We start from the raw sequence: 11613 nt of genomic DNA on the forward strand, positions 1-11613 counted from the left end.
TTCTGTGCTGTGTACAAGCTTTGGGAGGTTGAGAGAAAAACTTATGTCATACTTCTGATTGCAATTTTTCTCTTTTTCTTTTTTTTCCCCATCATTTTTTTTCAGGCAGGGTTAATATAGCCAAGTACTTGCACATAATTAAGTAAAACTTTGAAAAAATAGGATTACTGTTTACTGCTAAAAATGAGTGATCAGCTGGGAAAAGAAAGATGTCAAGTTAAGAGGCTTTGACTCCTGCAACACCTCAACTGAAGGTAAAATCCCCTTGCTGCCTTTTTCTGTATGCTGCTTACTGCAAACCACAAAGCTGTCTCATTGTCAGTGCAATGAACGCGTGAAGTCTTGTGGGTGGCCTTTATGTTCAGTGTAGACTTTCCTGGCGGACGTTAGGGCCAGGACGTGGCCTCGGCTTTCCCCAACTGTGTCTTGTATTTTTTTAAGACTAATAACTGCTGCAAGAAAATTAAAAAAAACCATAGAAGTCTCTATTCTGGGGAATAATTTTCAGATTGTGAAACTCTTTTCCAAAGAAGTGTGCTTTGGTGCTTGTTGTGTAACCATCGTTTTGTGGTTCTCTGAGCATTTTGTTGTTCTTCCATAGTTGGCACTGCGTTTCCCTCCGAAATCTGTCACACCCTGCTGCAGATGACAGCCCTCCTGTGAATGGCCGCCTGCTGCAAGGGGTAGCTGAGGCGGCGTGACCGACAGTGAATATTTGAGGGGATTCTCCCTGTGCCTGGTTCCCAGTGCAGCTCCCATGGCCTGTGACGAGCCCGCTGGTCTCTCAGGCATCTTCACGCGCCAAAACTCTGCCAGTGCTGTCTCTCTGGACTTCGAGCCTGATGCTGACTACAAGTTTGTTGAAGCCTAAAAAGCGCCTACTGCCACCTTGTCCTTCGCAACCCCCACCAGACAGGATGCGGCCACCGGTTTTGCCAGCAGTGCATTCTGTCTTTGAGGTCAGTGCAATCTCCTTCTGCATCCGCAAGCTCCCTGCCCTCCCCTTCCTAAAAAGATGTCAATGCCTTCTATAAATCTGCAGTGAGGGCCATAGTAATAGTACTGATCTGATAAAATCTGAAAGAGTCCATGGAAATACTTTGTTGAACTCTAATGACTGCGAGCTCAGTGTTTTGGGGGTGTCTTTAAGGACCTTACCTGGTGCTGGTGAGAAATACTTTGGTAACTGCAGGGAGTTCACCGTAAAGAAATTGTTGATATAAGCTTAAGCACTACTGCGTGAGATGCTGTCTTGGTCTGTCCAGCATTGTGCTGTTCAGGTGAATTTTGTGGCATCAGTATCACGCAGTACTGGCACTGGTGGTTAGATTAAACTGTTTTCACTTGCTTCTGTATAATTTCTTTGACTTTAGTGGAGTTATAAAACTGATGTTAGTATTACCCAATGCTGCAGTCAGATCGCAAGGCTGCTGGCATCCATCTGCTTGGGATTTTCCTGCAGGTACAAATGAGTTTACCCTGCAGAGCTGTCTGGAAACACATTTCACACTGTTTGATGTACCCGAGGGCAGGATTTGGCCTGGGTAACGCTGCCGAGAAGCCTGATTATGTGGATGGATGTCACCATTTACCTTTTATGAATTTTAGATGCTTCGTGTTTGCTGCTTTCTCTCTGTAGGTTGCCTCCCTTTTGCACTGCCTCAGTAAAAGTTTTCCCATCCTTTGTCATAGGACTTCTGGAAGCCTCTTAAGACAGGAACCCTTGAATAGTCTCTTACCAGGGTAGCAAGGAGGACGCCACTTGCGCTAGGCAAAGGCTGGGTTCAATGCACACAGTGAGATTTTTTCAGATACGACATTTGCAAGCAGCAGATGGCCAGAGAGTGACAAAGTCCTCTTAATTAAAAAGCATCTTATTAACACGTGTAGGACAAACTCTGTTTTCTGTTATGTAATCACTGTTGCAGCTTAGTGCCCTCTTAGAGCTGTGGGCAGAATTTGCCTGTGTGGTTGTCAGATGAAAGTGTTTTTGAATCACATTTTTTGTTTTTATGGTATCTAGTATGACTTCTGCTGAAGTCAGATTCTGTCACAGCCCAATTTCGTAAAATAAATCAAATTTTCTGTAGATTAACACGACTCTTCTTTTGATCTAGAGAGTTGAGTGCGGTACCAACCTGTCCTGTGGACAAAGAAACAATAAAAATGCATGAGGTAAGTGACTGTAGTTTTGCTTCAGCAGTCAACATCTACATGGGAAAAGCAAGGCAGCTGAGAACAGGATGACTCACGGTCTGTTAGACTCTCAGGGGCAGAACAGTTTTTGTCTCTGAAATGATGCTAAAGGAAGCAGCGCATTCAGTGGTGCTCTCCCAGAGAGGAAGTATGGGTTTATAGCTAAAGTTTTATTTTATACCTCCTGTTCTGAAGTTATTTTGTTTTAGTCCTCTGTATTTCCAGTAGTGTTGAAGAGTTTCACAAAGTTTTAAAACTTCTCTAGTCTTCAGATTAGGGGAGAGTTTATTGACTTTTTAATGCCCCATCTTGCTGGGAGATCTTTTTTATTTCATTATCTTTGTTTTGACTTTGTTATAATTTGTTCCATTAGCTATTTCCGTTATATATAACTAATCCTGCAGATTGAAGTTACATTTTGGTAACCTTTTAGAGGAAAAGTTCATGCTTTTTATTTTGCAAGCTACTGATTTTTTTTTAAATTGATTAACTGTCCTTATTTATATGCCACAGCTTGAAAGTGTGCCACATACTTGGTCCTGCCAGAATGAACCTTTCAGTGAAATCAAATGTCTCCTTCATCTCTCTTCTATTGCTGATAGGAAATTGTAATCAGGCTTTTCACGTGATTTTTGCCTTTCACTCGTTATCTTCTACTTTGTGCAAATTTTGATGGCAGTAGTGCAACTGCGCAGCTTTATAATGCTCCTCATAGGACTCTACATAAGACTGACAGTTTGCTGTGGAGGCTTAATTTCCTTCTGCTGTGTCTCAGAATCTATAGAAGGGATATCTCAGCACCATCTCCATCCCAAAGGCATGCTGCAATGCTCAAACATCAGAGGACCATGCACAGAGCTGGTTTGGGCTTTGGGGGCCAGCAGCTTTCTTCCAGAAGGCAGGCTCTGGCCGCACTTCTGCAGCTTCTGAGTTACTAATCTTGCTGGCTGCAGGGTGGATCAGCATCTATGGAATAATTATATGGGGGGGAAAAACCATATGCTTATTAGAAAATTCATATATGCTTTAATTTGTACTTTTTGTATACATTTTCAATATGAATTATCAAGAACCATACTCACAATTATAGAGTATACGCTTGTGTACTTAAAAGATTTGTTGTGATGTTTTGCTTTTTTATATTCTTTATAACATCCTATGTGACTGCATGTGAAGGCTGGTCTGCTTCCTTTACAGGTATTCAAAGACAACTGCTGTAAAAGAGAAGTTCTCAACTTGCATGTGTTCTGCAAAAACATTCCTGACTGCAATTCAAAAATAATTCTGGGACGATACCAGGTTAGTTTGATTAAATTTTGAAACCTTTGATTTTGATGCAAACTCTGTGTATTTATTATAAGCCAAATTCCAGTGATGGTCTTTGGAGTTATTGTAGTAATGTTATGGCTTAAGTACAAGGATGATTTAGCGATACATTGTAAGTAACAAATGTTAAGCTCAAGAAATGATGACTGTTAGCTTTAGGTTATTTGTTTAATAGAAACCATTTGCTTTATGTATCTGTACAATATCCATGGCCTCTATACATATCTTCCCTATGCTTAGGCGCCATGTGATGGTTGATTCAAGAAATCTTGCCAAGACATACTGGCCATTTGGGCCTTTTTTTGGTATGTGGATTGAATGAAAAGTGGAAATCATACCAAGGACTCTCCAAATATTCACGTTCCCTGTAGTTTTGAGGTTAGAAAAGGAGAAATTTTATGGAGGATAGAGTATATGGTGTTTTGTTCATTACCAAACTGCCAAATGTTTCTGTGGCTCTGTTGGGCAATTGGAGATGCAATTAAATACTTTGGGGGTTAATGTGCTGTTGCATGTTGCAGGAGCATCTTCAGCAGTGTTTGTTTGAAAGTGTGCAGTGCACTAATGATGGATGCTGTGACCAAATTCTGCGGAAAGACTTGAAAGAGCATTTGAGCCAGCACTGTAAATTTCGAGAAGAAATGTGTCAGTACTGTAATAAATATGTGGTGTTAATCAACATAAAGGTAAGATTGTAAAGCATTCCCTGGGGATCCATAGTACGTGTTTCCTCTTAATGTTGCTGAGTGAAAAGTTCCCAGCATTATGGTGGAGTTAACAACTCCTGAAACAAAATTTGGCTGAGTAGTTGAAGGAGAAAGTATAATAAATGTGCTTTAAAGAATACCAATAGCTGTTGCTCTCTTACAAACAACAATGCGATATGGGGCTTGCATGTGTGTATTTGGGATTACTTTTTGCACAGTTTCCTCTATGCATACTACTTTACAAAACTGCAAACCATTGCCTGTTTTGTTTTGTTTTGTTTTGTTTTCCCAGAATCATGAGAAAAATGACTGTCCTGATTATCCTGTGCCTTGTCTCCAAAACTGTTCACAAATAATTCTGAAAAAGGAGGTACTATTATTTTTTTTCATATATCGTGATTCATCTGATCACACACATTTATGAAAACTGAAAGTTACGTTGCAGACCACTTTGGCCCATGCCAATAAAACTTCATTGCTTTAAGTATTTTCTTTGGTTGGCCCTAAGAGGGGTGTAAGTCCCATCTTAGAAGGGAGGTATTTGGTCACTGCCAAGCATTGGCATTTTGCAGTATCAGAAAAATACCTGGCTTGCTTATCAACTCTGAATACTCATTTTCCTCTATATCAGTGGTGTCGTGACATTGGCCTTTATTCACCCTTTATGCAGCCATTCAGATTATATCAGTGCAGCAAGTTACTTAATATTTATTTAATTACGAATTTCTTTGTTAATACATGCAGATTGGAAAGCACCACACTGTGTGTCCTGAGGCAGAAGTGGACTGCCCGTATAAGCAGTATGGCTGTCTCATAAAGGTACTGTTTTATACATCTTCTTTATACTGAGACTGGAATTTGTCTCCCAAACCAATCAGAGTAATTGAGCAACATACCCACTTTTTGTTCCTTCACGACCATTTCTAGTATTGGCTAAGATGCTGTACTGCCATGCCCTCACTTTCAAACAGGAGACATTTTAAATGCTTGCATCAATAAATTTTTTATTAACAGCTTCAAAAATCTGCGTATCTTATTATTTTATTCTTTCACTTCCATCTCTGCCTCTAAGGTTAAAAGAGGGAAACTTGCTGAACATGAAAACAGTGCCCTGAGGGAGCACATGCTGCAGATTTTAGACAAGAACTCCCGGTTGGAAGAACAGGTAAGTCGTATTTAACGAGCACTCTTCAGCCGTTCTTGGCTGGTCGGAGGATGGGACAAGATGCTGCATTTGTTGTTTGGTTTAGCTCAGCTACCTTTTAAAAAACTGTTTTTACCATCTTTGCACACCTCAGAAGTCAGAATAAGCTCTTCTAGTGAAGGCAGTGAATTAGATGGAAACCTCTCCATGCTCAGGCATGTATATTCTCCACCAAGCACAGTGGGAGGCTCATTGCCATTGCTCACCTCATTTGCTTTCAGTCTCTGCTTACAGTGGAAATGAGGCTTGGAGATAAAGCATTCTAAAGTTTCAATGGCTGGTCAGATTGCTCTGAAAAGGAACCTCTAGACTGCCAAGTCGCTGCCTCTGTAGAGGCAACATGGAGTAGTGCAGAGCCAGTTGCAAGCACCTTTCTACTCCTGATTGCTTTTGTGGCTCCCAGCAGGTGACACCGGGTGTATGCCCAGTCCTGCTAAGGTGAATGCATCCACACTGATGATTGACTTACTCTTCTGCTTGTTTGTGCTAAAAGTAAGTGCCCCAAAATACTACAGCTTGGTTTTGGAGTTAGTACTAGTGATCGACTCATCTCTTTTACTGGCTAGACCCTAGTATAGGAAAAAAAAAGGTATATACATTCACGCAGAAACACACATACATATGTGTGCATGGAAGTATGTATTATTTTCCTATAGAGCCAAATGGATCATCAAGATAGGGACAAAAGATATGAGTCTCTTTGCACTAGTTGCCACACAGATCTATTGAAGAGTATGACTACTTTATTATCAGTATTTGCCAGTGATTATCCACGAATTGTGAATTTACTGCTGTATCTAGCTAAGTTAGAGGCTTTGCATTGTAAACTTTTACACTTTCTCCTATGTAGTCACCTATGTTTTAATATGTTTGTTCTGTATTTTGGTGTGCCTTAGTGTTTTTTGGTTTTTTTTTCCTATACATAGATATCTGACCTGTATAAGAGCCTGGAATGTAAAGAGATTAAAATCCAGCAGCTAGCAGAGGCCATTAAAAAGTGTGAGAAAGAATTCAGACAGTTTACACAACTGTTTGGTAAAAATAGCAACTTGATGGTAAGCACACAGGTGAGATTAATTTTATCTTTCTGGCCAATTGCTTTCTTGCATCCTGAAATGTGTTTATCCAGTAATAGTTTGCATTAATAGTAGGGCAATAACAAATCTTCCAGACACTTCACAAGACCTTCTAATTTTTTATAATATGGTATTGTCTTCATTTTAACCAATAAAAAGTTTGGATATCTGATCTGTGCAAAAAAAGCCACTGTATAAATCCTCATGGCCACATCCCCATCGCAAATATGCAGGCATAAATTTGAATCATCAGTTGAATGAGGTGATGCAGTGTGAATAGATCTGAGTGAGGGATGGCTTCTCAGTCACTAAATGCCAAGTTATTTGTGAAGGAGCATTTGGATACGTTCCTAAGCCAGCAGAGTACTTTCGAATGTACCATGTAGTTGATATTGCTGACTTGCTATAAAGGCTTCTTTATCTTATTTCAAGCGAAGTGACTGATTTTATTGAATGTCTCTTGTCTCCACTTCCACCCTCTTCCAATGGCATGAACTGGGAAGGCTCTGGCCAGTCACCTGGATAAGTCTGCACGCCTGGAATCACAAGTGAAGCAGCTAATACAGATGGCAAACCAGCAACAAAGCAAATTAGACTTGCGACCCCTGCTTGACACAATTGAAAATGTAAAACAGAAGATTGCACTGATGGAGACGTATGATCAGCGCTTGGGTGTGTTGGGACTTTTGTTTCTTTTCTGTGTGGGTATGGGTGTTTTTCTGGTTTACTGGTGATTAATAAAGGCTGTGGTGCTACAGGCAGCACTAGTTAACAGTAGTTAACAGCCTATACTCAGGCTTGAGTAGTTCAGTTTTGCCAGCTCAATTCTGGTTGCTCTTTGTATCCAGTGCTCTGACAGTTTTATTTTACCAAGTGTGTGTCTCTTCTTTTTCCTCCAGTTGTTTTGGAAGGTCAGTCCAGCAAACACGATCTCCAGATCAACATTCACAAAGCGCAGCTCAATAAAAATGAAGAACGATTTAAGCTTTTGGAAGGCACATGCTACAACGGGAAATTAATCTGGAAAATCACGGACTACAAGATGAAGAAGAAAGAGGCAGTGGAAGGCCGCGTCCTCTCCATATTCAGCCAGCCCTTTTACACCAGCCGCTGTGGGTACAGGTTATGTGCGAGAGCGTACTTGAATGGGGATGGCTCAGGAAAGGGAACCCATGTCTCCCTCTACTTTGTAGTGATGAGAGGAGAGTTTGACTCGCTACTGCTCTGGCCTTTCAAGCAAAAAGTCACACTCATGCTTTTGGACCAAAGTGGGAAAAAAAATCACATCGTGGAAGTCTTTAGAGCTGACCCCAATAGCAGCAGTTTCAAAAGGCCAGATGGAGAAATGAATATTGCCTCTGGATGTCCACGTTTTGTGCCGCACACGGTCCTGGAGAACACCAAGAACACCTACATCAGAGATGACACACTGTTTTTGAAAGTGGTTGTAGATTTAACCGATCTGGAGGAATTGTGAAAGGTGTGCCCAATCAATGTGACTGCTTTAACCATTAAGAAATGCTTTCTTGGTGACTACCAGCCATGCAATAGTGAGTTGCCACTAGTCAAGCTACTGATAATGTTTTGAGGCTTTTGGTCGGCATATCAGATAATGAATTGCCAAAGCACCAGCCTTTCCTTTTGTAACCTATTTTTCAAGACTGCGTTTTTAAGGCAGCTAGAAGTCCAGTTTGATGTGAACATGCATTCGATCCAGACCTGGCTCGGTCCAGGCTGAGGGAAATGCTTGGCTCCCAACACCAGACGAGTGTTTGGAGATGGAGCTTCCCCAGTAAGCCCCCTGGAGCCCAAGCAGGCCTGTGGGCTCCCATCCCTCACACAGAACTGAAGCCATGCCCAAGCATGCAAGTGCATTTCACCTGTCTAAAGTTGAAACATTTTAACATTAGCACATTTGAATCAATCTGTCCTGATCTCTCGATCTCCTGGATTTTTGAAGTGGGGAGGATGGCTTCAGTTAGGCAAGGAAAATATTTGCCTGGGATCTTGCATCTTTTTGTTTGTTTATTTTAATTGTATTTTTCCAGAAAGCCCAGAGGAAGATGCCAATGCCTCTTACTTTTCTAGCCTGGTATTTCAGCTGTACAGAGTACCCCCAGGTCACAATAGCTTTGTTATATCCTTTCCGTTCCTGCCTCATGCCTTGGGACTGATTTCCACTGGTGATCAACATCCACAGTCCCCATCTGAAGTCAAAAGAAGCTGCAGGTGCTTCTCACCTCTCAGGACATGGCCAGAAGCAGGGTTCTCAGTCAGGAAGAAGAGGAGTAAAACTCCCATACTGTTGCTCCCACATCTGTGCAAAAGAGATGTTCTCTGGCCTATCAGCTCTACTAAAGGCAGGAAGGGCTTTGGATATCTGCTTGGGAAGAAGCCCACGTAACATGCACTGCTCCCCTCTGCTAGCAATGTGAATGCTTGGGAAAGAAGAGGAAAATGGATTAGGAAGTGAGGTTGCTGTAAGAACTCAGTTCCCACAGGTAGTGCAGCTCTAGTGTTCAAGGGCGAGAGCCGCTGAGTGACGACTGCTGACTATGAAGTACAGCTGAAGATCTTAATTTTTATTCTAAGTTCCTTCAGTATTGCAAGGGAATGTGTGCATTATATGGGGCTTATTGAAGATGCACTAAAACCACCAAGATCAGGCACTAAGGAACAACTGACAAAGAACACATGTGCCTTCTTAAAGCCTTTTGGGTGCCTGTAAGAGGGATGTAATTTTGCACGCTCAGTCATTTTGTTATTACAAGTGGCAGAATTTTGTGTCTCTCTCAGATCAGGTAGTGAAACACCACAATGTTATCCATTGCTCCAGTAGCCCACTGGCAGAGCAAACTCAGAGCTTGGCAAGAGACAGCAAGAAACCGAGCTGAGTTTAGAGTAGGAGTAAATTAGGCAGGACAAAAATCAAAACGGGGCACAGACTGCAAGGCATAAGGAAAAAAAATTCAAGAGGGCAAATATGGCGAAATAAAAAATGCCCTTTCTGTGCAGGATGTGGATATGAACTGAAACAATACCATTCGGGGACTGATGCTATGACAACAGCAAAATAGCGTATTTTGTGTCTGCAGTCTCACTGCTAGACATTTACTTTCCCACACAGTTTCTAGGACATAATTCAGACACACAGGTTTTTGAATTTGGGGGCGGAGGGGAAGAGGCCTTAGTTATCTGCACCTCCTGGTGGGTTAGCACATCTGAAATCTTTATTTTGATCTGAATGTCCTTTTTATTGTACAATTTTAGGACATACTGGGCCACTGTAGGGGCTTTCCAGGAACAGATGGTGAGGAACGGATTTTATTCTTTTGTACTGCCATGACTGACTTTCAGTCAATTTGGCTGTAAAACAGAGAGAATTTGGCCTCATGTCCCTAACACTTCATTATGAAAGAGCAAGCTTAGTTTGAAAATGGTGTGACATTCTAGGACATCAACTCTGAGCCTCGGACATGAACTTCATGTCTGTTGTTAACTTTAACATTTGTCATGTAACTTTCAAAGTGGCACAACTTGCATCATAACCACTAATAACTGATGGAAATGTGCTGCCCATGTTTTCTGGGACTCTCCAGTGTGTTGAGCGTAAAATACAGAAAGAGATAAAGAACTTGAATTGAGGGAGGCAAGAGGGAAAGGACATGGTCTGCATCCCAGCAAATTCCCACCCCTCTCCACCTCCACTGCCCCAAGCGTAACATGGGGGTAATAATACTTGTGGAAGCGTTAGGACAATTTAAATGTTTGTGAAGAATTTTGAGCATGAAAGGAGCTAAGTATTATTAAAACTCCGTTTCTAATTGTTAGCATAGGTGATGGCATAGTGATGTGGATAAGTGTTTAGTGTGTTCCTGGACAGATTTTGAAAGCATGTTCAGTTTTAGCCGATCCATACTGCGATCTCTTCTCTATTTACCAGCTGGGTTTAGGTTTTTGCCACGAATATTCATTTTAAAATTTTAAGCACAAATGATTCATCCTGGGTGATGGAAACATCCCTTTTGAAATAGTGCCTGTTTTATAAAGAATTAGTTGAGAAAATTTTTTTTTTAAAAGACAATCTTCTTTAAATTGGTTCTTTTTATTACAACAGTTGAGAGATTTATGTTAAAATTTTCAGCAGTTTTTAATACTTGTAAACAGGATTTTAAAATTCATCCCATTCCTAATAAAGAAAAAATGTTGTATAGCATGAATTGTCAGGAAGAATTTTGATGTTGCATGAAAAACACCAAAAAACTTTTCAATAATATTGTACTGGGTAAGTAACCAAAAAAGCATAGGCTATTTCTACATCAGCATACAGTATGTTTTTAATGTATTTATTGACAGTTTGTAGTTGTTTGACTGTCTCTTATTATGATACAGGCATTTTTCTAACCTAATGTCATTGCTGTATACGTAAACTAATGTAAGAATAAATAATTTTACCATCCTTCTGGACTGAGTGTGACATATATTCCTTTTGGCTAGATTCAAGTGGACTTTTTTAGAAGGATGTGGAGTACTGGATATTTGTTTACAATAAAAAAACCCCAAACAACCCCAACACTGCTTTAGATTAACAAGCAATGTGCTTCACATATTTTGGGTTATACTTGAATATCATAAAGCAGCTGCACATAGAAGTTCAGTAATTTCTAAGCTAAGCTAGATCAGATGAAGATCCATGAGGTCTGAGGATCCATCAGAATCAAAATGGGACATTATTTCTGTTTGGAGCAGGTTTGGGGTCAGCTGAGGTCGGATTTGTAACATAGTAACAGAGGATGCTGAGAGTTCAAGCTGAGCTCATGTCCCTGTGAGCTTGGGCATGCGTCCCCTCCTTGCAGGAGGCGCCTGGCCCAGTTGGCAGCACCGTGCGGGAGCCCCGGGGCTCTGGGATGGTGGGGGATGCAGAAGGCAGAGACGCCTCGGCCCCTGGGAGCGCTAAATCCCAAGGAGAGGTGCTGGCGGCGGACAGGCCGGAGGAGTAGGAGCTAAACGCTGGCCGACGCCCCTCCTGCCGACGCCGGTGCCCCGGGCAGGAAGCGGCCAGCGCTTCCGGGTCGCCAGCCGTGCGCGGCGGGGCCCGTGCCTC

General features: G+C 41.5%; 1 protein-coding gene across 1 annotated transcript; it reads left to right on the forward strand.

Moving 5' to 3' along the window:
* The first annotated feature begins 757 nt into the window (after positions 1-757).
* TRAF5 (TNF receptor-associated factor 5) lies at positions 758-8199 on the forward strand. Its single transcript, XM_010184926.1, is given in 11 exon segments — positions 758-866; positions 869-959; positions 2118-2175; positions 3394-3495; positions 4044-4208; positions 4522-4599; positions 4974-5048; positions 5302-5394; positions 6360-6500; positions 7013-7181; positions 7409-8199. Coding segments are annotated over 11 exon segments (1659 nt in total). The 3' UTR covers positions 7987-8199.
* The last annotated feature ends 3414 nt before the right edge of the window (positions 8200-11613 follow it).

Source organism: Mesitornis unicolor, unplaced genomic scaffold (assembly GCF_000695765.1).
Source record: "Mesitornis unicolor isolate BGI_N332 unplaced genomic scaffold, ASM69576v1 scaffold48235, whole genome shotgun sequence".
Lineage (NCBI taxonomy): Eukaryota > Metazoa > Chordata > Aves > Mesitornithiformes > Mesitornithidae > Mesitornis > Mesitornis unicolor.